Genomic DNA, 19,228 nt, shown 5'->3' with positions numbered 1-19,228 from the left:
TGCTGAATTCAAAACCAGCGAGAGAAAGAGAGAGACAGAGAGAGCAAGCGAGCGATTTTTTGTTATATTTCTACTTCTTTATTTTCTGAGCTCGGGTCTCGGCTCTGCTGCTGCTGCTGCTCTGCTCCCACTGATTGCTCCGTTCCGTTTCACGGGTTAAGTCGCGCTGGCGGCCACACTAAGTGTCAGTAACGATTTAGTACGACCCGCGAGCGCACCTGCTCAACCCACCCACACATGCTCGTGTGCCCGCCCAGATATCCATCCGCATATGTGTAATCTCTTTTTTTTTTAACAACTATTTTGCCCGTGCTTCTGTGTCTGTGCCTGTGTGTTTGTGTGAGTAGAAACAGTTAGTTTAATAAAACAAAAATTTAAATTTAAAAAAAGGCGCCAAAAATTGCTACTTTGAAAAGTGAACTGAAAAGTGCTGTAAGAGGAAACCAAAACCGATCCAAATAGTTAAAGAATATCCTCGAAACCCTCAGCATATACCTGGCAAACTTTAAAAAACATTTACAAAAGTTATCCCAGAATTTCCAATTCCATGTGCCCATTGAGATATGTTTGCTGCTGTTATTTCCTATGTGAATTCTCGAAAAAAACAAGAAACGGGGGGCCCGTCCCCGGCCCAGTGGAAAAGCAATCGAGCCCTTCATGGGCTCTATGCAAACAATAAATAAAAACATATGTACATGAATATGTACAATGTATGTAAATTAACAAAGTGTAGTGCAAAACGAAGCGCAGAGATCATCTATACGGGGCATGCTCGACAGCAACTAATTCCAGTGTTAATTTTTGTGACTAATTTTTCGGAACGAGAACCCCGATCTAGCGGGGAAGAGTCGGAACGGAGCGAGCTTGCAGCGCCTCAAAGTAGGCATCGGAATCACACGTGCATGCATGTACATGTATGTATGTACATGTATCGACACATCGATCCTCTTCCGTTCTGTTCCACTCTGTTCCCCGCTGAATGAAACAATCAGTTATGTTCTGTTGTTACGAGTAGTGCCAAAATCAATCAATTTTTGATATAGATTCTATCGGTTATGTTTTTTGTTTTTGTGGTTCCAGAGATAAGGATTTACGGATGAATGAACAAAACACTTACCAGTCGATAAGCGCCCTTCAGCCGCAGCCTCAGCCTCAGCTTCAGCTTCAGCCCGCACTGTAGACTGATAAAAAGGACAGAAAAGAGAAGGAAGGGAGCAGCAAAGATCAAAGTAAACCGATCCCAGGGCCCCGCCGAATGCATTTGCATCTATTGGCCAGCGACCCGACAGCGCAACAGTCCAGCAGCAGCAGCAGATCCAGAGGAAGACCCAGTGGCCGCCGCCCCCATACGGGTGCCTCCTCAGCAGCAGCAGCAGCAGCAGCAGAGCCGCCAGAGTCCACCAACCCCGATCCCGCCGCCAGCGACGCGGGCCCTGCCACTGTGGCGCCCGTCAGCATCGCCGGTCCCGGCCGCCTGGCGCGCAGCATCAACGGCAGCAGCGTCGGCAGCCACCACCCACACTCGTATTACCCCCCCTATCCACACCACTACACCCACAATCCGCATTCGCATTCGCACCTGCAGCACCTACAGCATCCACACCATCCGCACCCCGCGCACCCGTCTCACCACAGTATGGTGACATCCTCCACCTCGCCCACCGGAAACGGCTGGACCACGCCGGGCGACTACAAAGGGGCCACGGCCGCCACGGCCCCGGCCGCCCCGTCGGTAGCCACTGCCGCCACAGCATCTACCGCCGCTGCCGCTGCCGCCGCCGCTGCCGCATCGGTCATGTGCGAGGTCCTCGTCCAGCCCTCGAGCAGTGCCAGTGTGGGCAGCAGCTCGCCAACAGGTGGCGCCAGCAACGGCACGGCCCACAGTGGACACAGTGGTGGTGGCAACAGCAGCAGCACCACAACCACCACCACAGCCACCACCACCAACAACAACAAAAACAACAGCAGCAACAACAACAACAATGCAGTGCATCAGGACCTGCTGTGGATGGAGAGACTGGTGCTGAAGCGGCAGCAGGAGCATCCCGGGGAGCTAGGTGAGTAGGGAGGGATGGAGTGTTGTCCAAGGGGCGGATGATCATATGGCATATGGAGAGCAGGGCAAAGGCCACCCACTGAGTATTAACCAAGTACTAAGTACGAAAACCTTAACTGTTATGCACAGCCAGAAGAGAGGAAGAATGGGATCAATACTCGATCTCCGTCTCTCCCTGAAATTCTCTGTACAAAAATGTACCGTATACTGTATATACTGTATAAACAATAAACAGTATAATTCTGTTCAGATATTATTTTCGAAATTTATTGCAAGTTTCATAGTTCAACCATTTCACATATATAGTAATTGGATTATCCCTGATGAGAACACCCATTAAAATCAGCTAAAGATAATTTATTCTGTATTGCAAGAGTATAGTCATGTTTTCCGTCTCTTATGTATCTCCTATAAGTGAGATGATCCCTAATAAAAGTTCTTCCATCTTACACAAAGATCTTTGCAGGCCAAGCACAAAATTAAATTCTGACTTTAGTAACGTAAAGTCTGGTCATATTTCGGCTTATATGTATGTTTGGAATTTCTACGTTCGCTTGTTGCTGAATCAATGCAATGCAATCAATACAATCAATGCCCTTAGAATGTAAACTTATGAAATTAGATTGAAAATTGCAAACCATTTTGCAGATGAATTTAGCAAATTAAAATCCGAGTATGCCTTTGACCCTCCGTACTGAATATTAAATAGAGGAAGATTTCGGGAAGATTATGAATGATTTGTCATAGAGCTTTGCCGTACAACACCCTGAACCTAATCAGAGCTTTGGATAGAGCCATCATCCCATTGATTATTAAGAATTGCTTTCCTGCACTTGCAGACGTATGTACTTATGTATGTAGTTCGGACCCAGCTAGGTTTCCGATATTCCTTTCATTCCTTTCTGGTTGTTGGGGCAAAAAGATACAACTTTAGCTCGTGTCCAGCCTAAGATTGAGGGGATCACTGATGGATAACCCGATCCCAGTGCGGCAGCGCACATTCTTTGCCGTCTCTTGCCACATCCTTGCACATGCACTTCTGGGGCTTCCTCTGCTCCATTATGAACTTTATCGTCATCATTATCCAATTCCACAGCTTGTCGATGTCAACGGATGATGATGTCAAAGTTGTCCCCTTCTGCTGCCAGCGATGATGATGAGGCAAGGCATGAATATGCGTAAATTGATATCAATAATTGTTATTGATATCAACGCACGAGTCTTTGGCCTTTCCTTGCTTGAGCTCCCCCCACCCTCTTCGCTGCCTCTTGAACTTTCCTTTCAGCGAGATATCAATGACCCGAAATGAAAGCTGCTAATGAAATCTCAGCTCATCGTTCAGCCCCTCCTCGCCAAGTCGAATCTGCCCAGAGACCTCAATAATTAGCTAGTGATCCAGTTTCTCATACTCTCATACTCTCATGTCTCTCTGACATGTCCTCCTTACAGAAAGCAGCGTACATACATACACACATATGTGCATATCCTTACCAAACTATTCATAACTTTTGCTCCTCAATGAAGTTGAAGTGCTACAGCAATATCGAATTGCACCGATCGACCCCTTGCAAGATCGACCCCTTGCGATGGGGTTTAGGATCGAGAAGTATTTTTCTAGGCAAAACTATCGTCGAATCGTTTGACTTTATTTTCATTTTGCATACGAAAGCTCAGCATTGCTCGGATTCTCCAGGAAGGCAAGTGCCACTGATAGGAGAGTATCAGGAGGCATTCAAAAGTGTTTAATCAGCAAGAAATGATTTCGATTTCGGTTTTTGATCATTTAAATTTCAATGATAGATTTTTGAGGCCCAAATTAATTTGTTATCCAAAACAAATGCCGAACTGTCAGTCATTTAGCTGCTCCACTTGTTCTGCCCAACGCAACCCTGCCCAGCCGCCCACAGTAGTTCCGGTTGGCCCACTTTGCGCACCAGGTCAAACGTCAAACGCCAGAAGTCATCTGGAAAAGCCCTTTCCATTCGCACAGCCGTCACTCAGCACTTCTGCAATCACCTCCACATGACGTGGAGTCCCTAGACGGACTAATTAATTATGCACCACCGGATGGCGGGCTGCGGACAGGACACTGGACTCTGGACGGAGGACGCCATCAGCGGACACTCCACTCCACATTGGAAAACAGTCCATGGATGATTGATGGTCACCGGTTTGCTGGGTCTGGGGCTGCTGAGTACTGGGACTGTAAACTGTGAACTGTGAACTGCGAACTCTGAACTGTGGGTGATGGATATTTGGTGGTTTGGGGGTGCAGGCGCGGGGGACAAAAACAAACTATAAATAATTGAGCGTTTTTGCACATTTTGATGGCCATCCAATTATGATTTAATGAACTTAACGATGGGGATCCAAATGCTAATCGAAACATTCCATTCCGCTTGCTCTTTCTCTTGCTCTGGCTCTTACATCTGACATCCTTTTTTGCAGTGCGCACGAGCAATCCTTACTTCCTGTGTTCCGCCCTGCCCTCCCATTGGCGCTCCAATAAGACGCTGCCGCTGGCCTTCAAGGTCGTTGCTCTGGCGGAGGTCGGCGACGGAACCTACGTGACCATTCGCGCCGGCAACGACGAGAACTGCTGCGCCGAGCTGCGGAACTGTACCGCCCAGATGAAGAACGACGTGGCCAAGTTCAACGATCTCCGCTTCGTGGGACGCAGCGGACGAGGTGAGTGCTCCGGTGACGAGCCCCCACGCCAAAAAACATCCTTTAAGCCTAGATTAGAGTGGAAATTAAGCGGGGGAACAGTCCTGCGAAGGTGGTTCCTATAATTGGCTGGGTAATATACCCTGTCCCTCTGGGATCTGTTGGATCCAGTAGTAGTACTATATGTCTGTGGTTGAGCTCTACAACAATAAGAAGTCGGAAATACAATGAGAGCAGCAGCCATTTAAGGGGACATTCACCTTTCGCAATCCAAAGCCCGCTATCTCCTGCCTGCTCCTTCCCACAGTTGGTTCCCCAAGAAGGTCCCGATCCTGGGGAGCGGAAGCTCTCTGGCCCCCTCCCACACCCCAATCGGAAGTGCATTGATTGAGTGACATGCCGAAAGTGTTTTCCTTCTGCACCCTTCAGCCGGTCCACCGCCAGAGGAGTGAGGCTCGAGCACCGATCGATCCGATGGTGGTACAGCAGTCGTCACATTAGGCTGCAGTTGGCGCTGGCCCCGGGCCAACATGCAACACGAGGCGGCACACAAGAGTTGCACTCCATTCAAATACGAGTAATCGTGCATATCCATATACAGATCCATATCCATATCCATACTTATACCCATATGCACTTAGATCGGAGGCGTCACGCAAGGCTTAGGCCTGGTCCGGGCTGTCCTGGTCTGGTAATCGATTTTAACCCACAATTAATGTGGAATTGAGCAGGGGAAGAGGCAAGAGCACGGGCACGGGCACGGACACGGGCACGAGCATGGCTGGCCTGGTCGAATGCTGCATAGAATTTGCAGCAGCAGCAGTTGGCTAATTAGCTGCAACTGTTGCCTGTGTCCCTGTCCCCTGTCTCTGTCCTGCCTCTGCCTCTGCCCCAGCCACAGAGCCAGCCCCAGCTTAGGACTCTCCCTCAGACGAGCCTCCTCCTGCCTCGAATTGCCTCGCTGCGACCTCTGCAAATTGACGGCTCGTGCCGCAAAAGGGCCAAAACAAAATAATTACATCAATGACCCAGGGACCAGCCAGGGACCAACCAACCCGAGAGCTAGAGCCTAACCGAACTGAAGCTGAAGCTGAAACTCAAAGTCAAACTCAAACCGAGACTGAGGCATGCAAATAACAAGCTAATGATGTAAGAACATAAACGCTGACCAAATTGTCAGCGACAGGCAGCAACAGTTCACTTGGATTAATGGTCACGCCCCCACTGCCACTCCCACAGCAACACACAGCAACACACACTCTCCGGTGCAACCTCCTGCAGCCGTTGGACGCGCGGTGGAATCGCGAACGAGCCGCCGGCACGCGGGCAGCCATCGGCGGACATCATGCAGCGATTTCTGATTAGATGACAAAGCGAAAAAACAACAGAAAAAAACAACAGCAAAAAACAAAAGCAAACAAGGAGACCATTAAAACGCCAAAAGGCAAATCGGCACACAAATATCAGTCACCCGAAGGGTAGTCGAAGCCAGGGATACCCTGCAAGTGGGCAAAAGGAACCTTCTATGCAGCTACTTGCAGCTGCAGTTTAAAAGGACATTCGATGTGCATACATATGTATGTGTCTCGTTCGATCCATCACTCCCTGGACGATGTACGGTATCAAACAATACCATTGGCTCCCGCTTAACTTTTTCTCTGGATGATTTCGATGCTTGGTGGTGGGGAAGGGGAGCAAGTGAGACTTGCTTTCCAGTTATTAACTGGGCTGACAGCCCAGCCGTGGGGCGTGGCAACTTAACCGTCTCTCGGCCTGGCCCGGCCTGGCCATGTCATGCGTCGACATGTTTTTAATTTTCCGTCAGCGACAACCAAAACCGAAATCTAAATGTAAACCCCCACCATCTGGTTCTGGATGGATCCGAATCTGAATCTGATGTTGACTCGGACATGGAGCGTAGTGCAGGGGCGGAATGGGGACACTGCATTGCTGGACAGCGCAGGCTCTTTGCAGATCGATGGCTGGCTGATTGGGCTTATCTTATCATCGGGGCTAATCATCATCCCCATCCTCCTCGTGAGCGGCAATCGTATCAAAGGACTTGACTTTTACGGCGATGCCATTTAAACAAAGGACACGCACAAAGGACACGCGCCCAAAGGACTCGCTCTCATGGCAGGGAAGGGGTTGGAAAGCCCGAACGGGTCCCTGATCCGACTTAGTGGTTGAGTAAGAGGGCAGGAGACGTTAGCTGGCTAATAGGATGAATATTTTTAAATACTTAGACAACAATCCGCAGTAATTCTCCCACAGGGACGACCATTGACTTGGAGAGTTCTCATCAAAGGAATAGTACTCGCATTTTCCTTTACTTGTGTATTTGTGTATATTTCTTGGAGCAACATCTTCCAATTACGAAAGTATCGCATGTCCCACATCCAGCGCCAAGCAACTACCGACAGAGCTCCTGTTCAACAGCCACTTTGCTAGTATATAACTTACTACTTAGTAGTTGTTACTGCTCGTGCATGTGTATTTATATATTTATATTTATATCCATGGCGATATCAGGCTGGGAACTTTGAGTGCTTTGCGTACTTCTCCTTTTGTCCATCGGCGATCTTGACCACAGAATCTTTTCACTTCCTTGTGGCACAGTTTCCCAGCAGTTATCAAAGGTTCCATCCACTGGCTCTGACATAACGTACACATATGATATAATGGTATACACATGTGTGTATATTTCTATATTCTGGGTGATATCAGTTGAAAGCTTATCGCTGGCAGCTCGGTGTTCGGTGGCGTTCGTTCCCACAGAGTCGTGGCTTTGTTTTGTTCCCATCGAAAAAGGTTCTTGCAGCACTACGATAACTCAGCTCCCAGCTGGGGCTAGGTTTATATCGGACTCTGTGGATTGCTCATAGCTGTGCGAATTGATTCAGATACTAATTTAGACATGCTTATGGCACATAGTGTGTGCTGCGTACTACATACAGAAGAAGTATTAATATTAATAGATATGCTCGGGTGCTTAGAGTGCGTGAGTAAGTAGATGAGTCGCGGATCGGATGGTGAGCATTGTTCGAGTGCTCTGACTGACTGCAGCTCTGATGATGACTAATTTGGAGTCGGATTCCATTCCCTTGCAACACACCGATCCCCAATGCCCAATGCCCAATCCAATCGCCATCTCCGACTCCAGCTTTAGCTACAGTTCCAGTTCCAGTTCCATCCCTATCCCTATCCCATTGTTAGGTTTGGTTTGGTTTGGTTTGCCCATTATGGTTATTATCGCTCTCATTTCGGGGTCTTTAGAGGCTCTCGTAGCCTGATATTTTATCATTATTCCAAAGACAAAAGCCAGCCCCAAAGGCAGCAATAACATTTTCATATTACTCTAACGAACTTTTACATACGACTTGGGCAATTGGAGATTTGGAGATGGAGAGCTGGATAGATGGATGGATGGATAGATGGAGAGCTGGAGAGCTGGAGAGCAGCTTGCTCCAGTTTGCTCTCATTTGAAAAATTACCCCAAAAGAGGAGCTCGCGCTTGAGGCCTATTTAACAGTTTATTTCTTTCTTCTTCTGCTGCCTTTGATTAATTTGCGTTCACATTTCGATAGATCTTCTTTGAGCTGAGCTGAGCTGAGCTGTGCTGAGCTGAACAGACACGCACGGCAACGATTTCGGTTTCAGTTATCCAATTCTTACGGCGTAATGAAGACATTTCGAAGACGGACCCAAAACGCTTTCTAACTGATGGCCAGCCATTTGGGGTAGCATCTGAGGCCTAAATACCCATTCAGGCAAATGCCTGACTGCGTCTCCTACTCCGCTCCGATTCCAACCCGAGCACTTCGTGGTTTCGTTTCGGATTTGACTTCGGTTAATGAACTTGCCCCCAGATATCAGATTGAGCGATCAAATCTTAAATTACTCGTACAGTCACAGATACAGAGCGGCAGGAAGAGAGAGAGAGAGGGAGAGAGAGAGGGAGAGAGAGAGGGATAGTTTGGGTGGATTCTTATTTGTCTTTTGTCCTTCACTGTTACCAATTGGAAATACTTGCCCAGGCAATACTTACATTGGGATGCATAGCTTCAGGAGCTGTCGATTATGTCGAATCCTGACAACTTTGCCCATCTATTTATGTATTTATATACATATCTACTATGTGCTATATGTGTGGTGCTATTGTTCCTGGCGTTCCCTCTCCCTCTCTGCCTATTGCTTGATCCAAAAACAGTTCCTTTGCGTGGGTGTGCGAGAGAGAGGAAGCGGCAGTTGGATGTGAATGTGGATGCGACTGAGGTTTCTGCGGTCAGCATGGATGGGTTGCTGCCACTCGGGACCTGCATCTGCAACAGCAGCAACAATGTCGCTTTTGTGGGTGTAATTATGAGCCTATGCTTCCATTTGTTTGTTTTTCGACTCACGGAAGAAACTGCACACACATCGGACTGCACAGACAGGCAGGCAATGTCAAAAAGTGCAGAAAGAAAATATTGGCGGAAAAAAAAAACGAAATTCATTTAATGCTTCCCACAATCGATACATTTTGTTGCTTTTGTTGGTCTCGCTTCAAACGCCGTCTAGTCGAGCGGCCATAAATAGTGCAAACATTGACCAAGCCCCGGCCGCAGCCCCAGCCCCAGCCCCAGCCTCAGCCACAGTCCCAGTCGCAGTCGCAGCCACAGCCCCTGCCCGGTAGCCACAATGTTGCCCCGAAACTGACTCTCCTGCTCTGGGGCGTGCGTGTGGCAGAGCGGGTGCGGAAGACAGGTTGCAACAGTTCTTCATTTTATGTCCCTGCCGCGAGTAACTTTGGCGGCAGCCATTAAGGCGGGATAAACCAAATTTATGTCAAGAGTTCAAACAAATTGCACCGCAGGCAGGCGGCCCGGCGAGACTTTCGGATGGGATGGGATGGGATGGGATGATGCCTGGGGATGCCCGAAGTGAGGAGTGCCCTGGAAAACTAAGCAGCTCCTGATATGAGATATGTTTGATAGTTAGACTTTCCCATCCCATATTAAATCCATAAACATACAAACATACCATTATGTATGTATGTATGTATTTATGACTGGATGTTTGTATGTATGTAGCCATGCAAGGGAATTCCACAGGCAAAATTGATGATAGCGCAAACAGGTCACAAATCAACATACACAGGAGCTGAGGGTCTTAAAGGGTAGGCAGCACACAAACACACACACACACACACACACACAAACACACACACACACACGCAGGAACACGGAACAAAAAGCGAGCCACGACGCGTGTTCGGTTCGACTTGGCTTGGTTACGGCCGGCCCGTTTTCGGGATGTTGGTCATTTGTGTGCTGCAAATTGATTCGGTAGCTGCCGCCCATTGAGGTCGTCGCATAAATCAGGCAGCGACGTTTAATATAGTACTTGACTGACTGCCGAACCCCCGCCCCCCCCCCATTCATATATTCATCTTTTTTCTCTTTCTGGTTGCCGATGCTGCTGCTGTTGGATGCTGCAGGGAAGAGCTTTACGCTGACAATCACGGTTGCAACGAGCCCGCCACAGGTGGCAACCTACGCCAAAGCCATCAAAGTCACCGTCGACGGACCCCGGGAGCCGCGCTCCAAGACAAGTAAGTACGAGTACGAGTACGAGTAGGACAGGGGTAGCATACATACATATGTATATGCACATGTGTATGTATGTATGTAATAGATGGGAAGTGGTAACATTGTTTTGGGCAATTAGCAATTATCACTTGCCACAACTATTCACAACAGAATAGAAAGGAAAGAAAACACAAACACAAACACAAACACAAACAAATGTGGCAAGGGAAAGGACTTAACGGGCTGCCACACCACGCCTCGCCACGCCACGCCACCCCGCAGCGTTTTGGGTTGCAACATATGTTATCCGGCTTGCGTGTGGGGCGGAGGTCGCCTTAGACAAGTGTCTAATCAATGTAAACGGATAAGCCGACCCGATCCGATCTGCTCAATTGGCCGGTAAACATCCTAAGTCCCTAATCCCCCCACACAGGCAGCCCGACCAGCCCGAACAGAAGGTTTGGTTTGGTTTGGTTTCGTTTCTTTCCATTCCATTCCATTCCATTCCACTTTGCACTTTGCACTTCTCTCCATGCTCGATGTACCTCTCCTCCTGTCGTCTGGATCGAGGATCGGATGACAGTCGATGGCAGCCATTTTTGCAGTCAGTCGGGAAGGTGTTTGAAAAGTGCAGCCGGTTTTAACCGACTGACTGAGTGACTGACTGGTCCCGCTCAAGAGGAGGGTGGGGGGCACTGACTGCCAGTTCAGGGGAGTTGCAGTGGCTGTGGCAGGGGCAGGGGGACAACGCTTCTGCCTCTTACGGTTTCTGAAAATTTTGCGGTTTTCAAAGAAAACCTTTTTTTCTTCTTCTTGCCTTTGTTTTTTGCGTATTGAGTTTTTAGTTCGTGTAATGCATATATGAATTAATTTTTTTCAGTCTTTTTATATTTTGTTAATGCATTTTTAAGTCTTCGCTGCATCGTTAATCGTATGCATGTACAGTGCACACTGCACACATACAGGGCTAGTGGGTAATAGTATATGTACCAGTATGTACTCATCCACATGGTATATACATATGTACATTGTACATACGCTTGGAAGGTACAGCTTGAGTTCACCTTGAGTTTGTGCTAATTGCGAAGACTTCGGTTCAGGGTAGGACGGACGTTGAGGGCCAAGCCAACAGAAAGGGGAATGGGGCAACGGAACAAGGCAAAATGGAGTCTCATTTCATTCCCCAGGAGACTCTCCTCGATCGGAAAATACTGAATCCGAGTTACCAAGATCTTTAAAGTGCCAAAAATACTTATGGCCAAGAGCCAAATTAAATAGAAGAAATTCACAAGATGGAGTTTGTACCTTAATATCCCTTCATACCCTTGATATCCGTTCAGTTGTCCTTGTGCTAGCTTTAACCACTTTGCATGTGCCATCACTTATCGAGGCGTAACCGTTACAATCGGCAGGTCCTACCGGCGGTCCACACTACCGCGCCCTCGGCCTGGGCCAGCGGCCCTACATTGACGGCTTCCCAAAGACGCTGCACGAGCTGGAGACGCTCCGGCGCTCGGCCAAAGTGGCGGCCAACGCGGCCACTGTGGCCTCGGCAGCCACAGCGGTGGCAGCGGCTGCAGCATCGAGCTCCACCCCCACAGGCGGTGCCATCGGAGGAGTGGGAGTGGCTGCCGGCAGCAGTGGCAGTGGCGCGGGTCTGGTGCAGCAACTGAGCAGCAATTACTCATCTCCGAATAGTACAATCAACTCGGATTGCCAGGTCTACAAGCCGAATGCGCCCCACGTCCAAGGTAAGCGCTCTTTATTCAAAAAATAAGTATGTACAGTGTACACAGACCATCCCCATCCGCATCCTTATTCCATCTTTAGCTTTTCTTGGGCCTTTGAATCGAAAATTGTTAGTGCGCTGAAAGCTGACCACGCATGGGATGGGTATATTATATATATTGATGTCTGTCTGACTGTCTGTCTGTCTGTCTGTCTGTCTGTGGCTCTGTCTGGGTATCTCTGTAGACTGGCACCAGGCGGCCTAAACGTTTTAATTGAGTTAATCAACCTGCCATTCACCCAATACTTCCCCAAAACCCTTCGTCCACCTCCATCTTCCCACTCTGCTGGGCCCAGCACTGATTGAAGTCTTCATCGCAGTGTATTTTCGGAACGTTTTCGTTGGCAGTCTGTCGCTAATTTATTTATTTTTTCAAAGCTCCGATTAAAAATAGTTCAGCGTTGTCGCTGTCCGCAGCTTGCTATATATAAATAATTATTTATATAATACCAGTATGTATCCCTATATCACATATCACACACCACATACCACATGCCACATGCCACATAAAAAGAATGCCAATTGAGAAGTTCAATGTTCAATGGCCCCCTCAAATGGTCAAAGGAAAAGCTTTTGGAGAGTCATCTCAAATGAAACCGTTAAACGGCACTCCAAACTCCTCGTAGCTTATCCGATTCCAATACATATCCCAAAAGTCCCAACTGAAAATGTCATAATTTTCCCACCTCAGGCTGCACAGCACTAACCACATGGCACGCTTTAATTCGCCAACCGCATGCTACGAATACGAACACTCTCTTTCGATATACATATGTATGTTTGATCGGCCCTCTACATTAAGCCAGCGAAAATTTGAAGAGCTTTAGAGGCCTGGCTCCCGTGTTTGAAACATTCGTCTGACTTACAATAAATGGAAAATTTCATTTGCGCTCATTTCGATTCGTTTATTCGATTTTGACATTGGCTTCATTTAATTTGCATTAATTTCGGTGTCGCTGTAAAAATGTACCAAAAATCGTAGGGTTTATGAGACACCGCACCGGGGGGAACATCGCCAGCAACTGGAACCGGCATCTGACTCACACATGAGTCAGTGGGCAGTCGGTGGCCAGTCAGTGGCCAGTCAGTGGCCAGGTTGAAACTAGACGAATCTGAAGCAGTAACTGTTGTGTTAAGCCCAGACTGGCAGCGCTTTGCTTATGCTAATTAATTTATAAATGTTTCTTCTTAAATACCCTCCCAAAGGGCCTAACAACTTTGGCCAAAGGCAAGCCAGCTCCCCGAGGGGCACTCTTCACTCAGTGGGTAAAACGTGGCATAGATCAGTTTTCGAGATGAGTTTAAAGTCGAATGTACCCTACGTATATTTCCCAAACGCATTTTGCATTTGATTTTCCATATTCCTATTGAATCAAACAACGGGTGGGGCTCTCCACGAATCTTCTAGGGTATTTCAGGCTTTCCCCCTTCTGACTTAAGTTGTCGATGCTTCATTGTTGGGGTAACTGGTTAAAGCCGAGGCGGGGGCCGTCGAAGCCGTCGAAGCCGTCGCAGCGAGTCAACGATACTGGCCAAATAAACGTAAATAAATTGTCAATACGGAATGACACATCGTCGTCGTCGTCGCCGTCGTCTTTCAATTAGTCAAAAGGCAATAGCAACAAATACAAATGCAATGCGATATGGTTATTTCTCTTTTAATTTTTGGAGTGATTTTTTGTTTTGTATTTCGATGAAGTGTCCGGAAATGCCCGAATCGCGATGAACGCGAGAAATCCAAGTTGAAGTCGGAATCGGAATCAAAGCGTCAATGGGGAAAAAAACTCTCGAACTTTTTGTTTTTGTTGTTGTTGTTGTTAACTCATAAATATTTAAATGTGGCGCTTAAGCTGTTAATTTACACAAAATATCAAAGCAAAAAAAAAGCTATCGAGTTCAGCGAGTGTCGGAGTGGGGGAGATTGGACAGAAAGATCCGAAAATTCAGCGGAAATCATTGCGAATTTCAAAGAAACCAGGATTGGATTATGAACGAATATATATACATACATACATATACATATGTTAGTTCGCTGAATGGATGAATGGGGGGAAGGGGTGTGAGTGCTATAAGCGTTTAATGATAATTGATGATAAGTGAGTGCGGGAATAGATAAGCCAAGAAACTTCGCAGGAAGAATGGCAATGGAACGAAGAGAGTGGCCCACAATTATCCATTCCATTCGGAACTCCGAACATTAGCCGCCAGAATGAAACAGTAAAATGGAACAGAGAGAATTGGCATATCCAAAAAAGGAATACTGGAATGGAATCGTGAATCGGTTCCTGTGGGAGCTGCCTGTCTGAGTCAGAGTAGGTGGCCATAAAAAGTATTTTAGCCCATTGACTGCGATCCACTTGCACAGCTTCCAAATCGTTTCTAATTGTTGGCAGAAGCGCTGGAGTATCGCACACCTGGACAGTTTGGAGAGGAGCTTCCTGCATCAGCAGCCTCCATCATCATTATGTGCATCATCTGTGCATCTGCCGCAAACTCACACTTGAGCTTTAGCTTTGGCTTTGGATTCGGCTTCGGCTTTTGCTCCTGCTCCTGCTCCGGCTGCTGCCTTCGTGTTTGCATTCATTAAATATTTTTGAGGCATCAATTCTGAGCCAAGGCGCAGGCGAAGGCGGAGGCGGGGTGTGAGCTGGGGGCTGGAACTGTGGCTGTGGCTGCAACTGGAACTGAGGCTTTTTTTCGGTGTACTCTAAGCCACAAATCAATCCAAATGCGGTTGCGCAGCTGTTGCAGCCGCAGCCACAGCCGCAGCCGCAGCCACAGAACCGACCGACGTGGGCACGATGCAAGATGCAAGATGCAGGCATCACTTGAGTGGGGCATGGGAGAGCGAAGTGAGGGGTTCCACACACCAACAACAATGTCACATATTGAAATGAAATCTTTTTGGCCCATAAAACAGCAACTGTGGCCAGCCACCAATGGCCGCAGTTGCCCCCCGCCTTACTGCCACACTGCGTCACACCGTTCTCTGCATTAAAGACTGAGAGTCCAATACCGAGAGTCCCGAGAGCCGAGAAACCGCAAACTCACTTCCGTTTCGTATCGCTGTTGTAGTTGGCTCTGCCGCCATTTTGCACAGCAGCAACACTTTTTTCGTTGGTTTTGTTTTCGTTGCAAGGGACAGGGACAGACGCACTTTAATTAAAATTATTTCAAGACTGAAGATCCTCGTCAGCTCCTCTTCTCTTCACTCTCCACTCTCCACTCGTCAGTTTCTTTCTCTGATTCTTATTCTTATTCTTCGTCTTTGTCTTTGTCTTTGTTTTGCCCAGTTTTGCTCCACAAGATGGAGACACTGTTCGATTCTTGTGCCTCCTTCTGGCTGCCTTCTGCCGTCTGCTGTGTTGCGGATGATTTTGGCCCATTTCGGAGGGTCGGTCGAGAGGAGACCGACCGCTCCAACGTTCCACCGCTGTGGTTTTTGTTCGGATGCATCCGCTGCAGGAAAGGAACCCTCCCGTCCCTCCCCCTGCGCCCAGTGAGCGGATACGAGTGTTTCGGGCGGGGTATATGGCAGGCAGGCAGGTGAAAATCGAAGATATCCGGTTGGTGCCGTGGGATCTGCTGGAGGAAGTGCAAGAGTACTCGCAAATGAAACATACAAAATAAGGGAAACAAAAAACGAAATTAGAGTTTGACTCAAGAGAATTCTCATTCCTATTGTTCCGCGCTTCTCCCCGGCTGGCTGCAGTCGCAGCCGCAGACAGTGCGTATACGCAATTAAAGGCCCGTACCTGGGCAGGTCCGGGATCAAGGTGCTCCCATGGCTGGCCTCCAACCCTGGGGCACATAATTCCACGTGCCAACAGAAAATTACACCGTCTGAACGGCACTGACCTCCTCTCTGCCAAGTGTATGCACCAACCCACCACTAACCCCTGTACACCATTCCCGGCCCCCCTCCACCGCCTTGCTAACTTGGCTTTCATCCTGTGCGTTTCGCTTCATTGCAACCTCTTTTGCCTAAGCTTGCGGTAGTGCCTCCTCCTCCTCCTCCTCCTCCTCCTCCCCATGCCTACTGCCTACTGTTGCTGCTACTGTTGTTGCAACGCAATTTGTGGCTTAATTGAAACATTAAAATGTGATAAGTGCCGGGTGAAAAGTTGCATGCAACTGCCAATTTTGATACTACCTTTCATTAGTCGCTGGCCTCCGCCCAACTGGGACATGGCGCATTTATTCGTGGTGCGTGAGCTCCGTTTTGGTATGCTGACAGTTCCAATCCTTCGATATTGTTCCTACAAATATTGTAAGTTCCTTTTAAAGATCTTCGCAATAAATTATGTACTTTATCTCATGGTTTGCTGTTCACTGTTTTCACCTGAATGTGGGATGGAGAGTCCCCCAGCTGTATTAGCAGTCTAACCGAACCGAACCCAACCCAACCCTACCCTTTCCTTGCCTTTCGGTCTCTTAAGGTCTCTTCTACCTGAAAACTGATTTACTTTGAGTTAATTTTGCTTCTGATTTTCGTTGATATCTTTCCTATCATTTGTCGTTTTTAATGAATTTGATTAATTAAGCGACATTTTTGGCGCTACCTTTTTTGGACTTCGCTGGAAAAGTGTTTGCCATGGGGGTGGGGAGGGGAGGGGAGGGACTGCATAATTAATCAAAATATGAGAGCAAAGATTGCCGGCAAGCAGGATGGGGGAGTGAGGAGTGTGGATAGAGGAATGGAGGCATGGCATCATGGCATCATGTCGCCCGCTGTTATGGTGCGTTGTTAGGCAACGTCGCCAGAGTCTTGGAATTTTCTTTCGCCTGTCGCCGCTTCCCTGTCAATGTTCCTAAAGCCATTGGCATGCAATGCCAGCCCCCAACCCCCAAGGGGTTGGAAGGGGGTACGAGTACAGGTGTACCCGAGGACCTGCAGAAGGTGGGGGCGGTGGGGCCGCCAAGGACACCACCACACATGTGCCACGCTACGGGGCATGTCCCCATCGATGTCGTTGCCATGCATATGAGATGATGTTTTCAATTAAACCCTCGGCCACGCCCAAGTGTGCAACTGACAAGTTGGAAAATTTCACTAGCTGGCGGCTGGGGGCATTCAAGGGTTAATTGGCCTCCAGCTGGCAAATTGTCGCTGTCTCCCTCTCCCTCTCTCTCACCCTCTCTCTCTTCGGTTCTTACTAACTCTACCTCCTCTTTTTCTCTCTGTCTCTCTGCAGAAACCGATCTAATGGGCGCCGGGGAATGGACGGGATCCTCGAGCTCCGCAGCCGCCTACTACCACAGCCATGCCCACCACCCACACGCGCACCACCCGCACGCCCACCACGCCCATGCCCATGCCCACGCCCACGCGCATCACCTGCAGCACCAGATCGCCCTGCCACCGCCTCCACCGCCGCCGGCAGCGGCTCCAGTGACCAACGGCACGGGCGGCATGGGCGTGGGCATGGGAGTCGGAATGGGCATGGGTGTGGGTGTGGGGGTGGGGATGAGCATGAACCACTACGGAAGCGGCTACGAGACGACCAGCTCCCTGGACGCCGGTAACTACGCCCACCTGCCCGCCGTCCTGCCCGAAATGCACGGCCACGGCTTCGCGACGGATCCCTACCAGACCGCTGGCGGGTACGGAGCGGGCGCTGGGGCAGCCAAGTCCGACCTGGAAAACCTTGGCGGGGGCTATGGGGCGGGGGGCTACAACAATGCGGCCGCCTGGTCGAACGGCTACAACAACTATCAGTACGGCAGCTGCTCAGCCTCGGCGCAGTACGGCGGCACGGGGGGTCATGCTGCTGCCCCGCCGCCGCCACCACCCCCGCCCGTGGTGCTCTACCCGCAACTGTACTCGACCGTCAACCAGAACCAGATCCACCTGCACCTGCACAGCAGCGAGAAGCTGGAGCAGTACCTGGGCAGTGCCAGCGACCAGCAGCTGACCATCAGCTCCCTGACCGGCAGCCGCTCCAGCATCGAGATCGGGCTGGGTGGAGCCGGTGGCGGCCTTGTGGGTCTCACCGGCGAGCAGGAACAGCACCAGCAGCTCCAGCAGACGCAGGAGCAGTCTTCGGAGGCCTCCAACCAAAGCTACCATCTCAGCCATCACAATCAGCATCCCCACCAGCAGCAGGCGGAGCAGGTGCACGTGCAGCAACAGCAACAGCAGCAGCAGCAAAGTGAGGGGGTGGGTGTGGGTGTGGGCGTGGGCGTGGGCGTTGATGCACCGCGGGACGAGGATGTGGGCGATCTCACACAGGTATGGCGACCCTATTGACCCAACCGGATAGCGGTGCCACTGCCAGCAAGGCCGCCTCCGCCGCGAGCCTTTCTCCACATCGAGCTGAACTGAAGTCCAAGAAAACGGGTCGGGACGGGACGGGACCCATGAGCTGGAGCTGGAACTGGAGCTGGAACTGGAACTGGAGCTGGTCCTACCAGAACAACCAGAAGAACTGTACAATTTTTTTTGTTTTTTTTTTTACTCTAGGGATAAGTACGAGTATATGACGAGTATATGTATGTATGTATCTGTAACTGTAAGCTGTACATACTTCATAAACGGAAGACTAAGGGTAAAAGATATGGGGATACATGTAGAGATGAGGAGATGCCCTTCTCCATCCCTAGCTTCTAGTGCACCCACGACGGAAACAATTTTTTTTGCTAGCCCTAAGCCTAGACATATGTACATATGTCATATGTACAATTATCTTTAAATCTATGTATGTATGTACACATTTTTTTTCTGTTACTTTTTGTGTGTGAATCTGCAAAGCGATGCGAGAAGATTCGAACGATTCCATGCGAAGATGGAGAGAAGACTACAAATAAAGTTATCGTATTTATTTAAATGCCTTGCCACAGAGTCTTCCCCGCTTGTCCACCAATTCACCAATTCAATCTACATAGGTGTCAATTTATTTCGCAATCATTTCAGATGGTGTTCCATAGATGCAATTTGAAAGGAACAATATATAGTGTGCACTTTTCACTCCGTTTTCACTGCCTAGTTTCGAGAGTAAAAAGAGAAAACTTTGGGCACTTATGCAAAAATATTTGCCAACCACAAGCGAAATGCAGAAAACACGGCAGTACGACCAAAAAAAAGAATGTTAGCTGGTGCATTGAAAAGCACACACAACCATCGCTTAATTATGCGCATATTTTAGA

At 48.9% G+C, this 19,228-nt stretch overlaps 1 protein-coding gene across 1 annotated transcript; it reads left to right on the top strand.

Annotated features, from left to right (window-relative positions):
• Window positions 1-201: 201 nt before the first annotated feature.
• LOC111065198 (protein lozenge) lies at window positions 202-18,227 on the top strand (the record flags this gene model as incomplete). Its single annotated transcript, XM_022353235.2, has 6 exons — window positions 202-339; window positions 1,081-2,057; window positions 4,505-4,744; window positions 10,203-10,316; window positions 11,706-12,044; window positions 17,278-18,227. Coding segments are annotated over exons 2-6 (2,445 nt in total), but the record flags the coding sequence as incomplete, so codon positions are not given.
• Between the last annotated feature and the right edge of the window lie 1,001 nt (window positions 18,228-19,228).

This window comes from Drosophila obscura, unplaced genomic scaffold, assembly GCF_018151105.1.
Source record: "Drosophila obscura isolate BZ-5 IFL unplaced genomic scaffold, ASM1815110v1 contig_73, whole genome shotgun sequence".
In the NCBI taxonomy this organism is placed as follows: Eukaryota; Metazoa; Arthropoda; class Insecta; order Diptera; family Drosophilidae; genus Drosophila; species Drosophila obscura.
The sequence above is the reverse complement of the archived record's forward strand: the minus strand, read 5'-3'. Positions and strand labels throughout refer to the sequence as shown.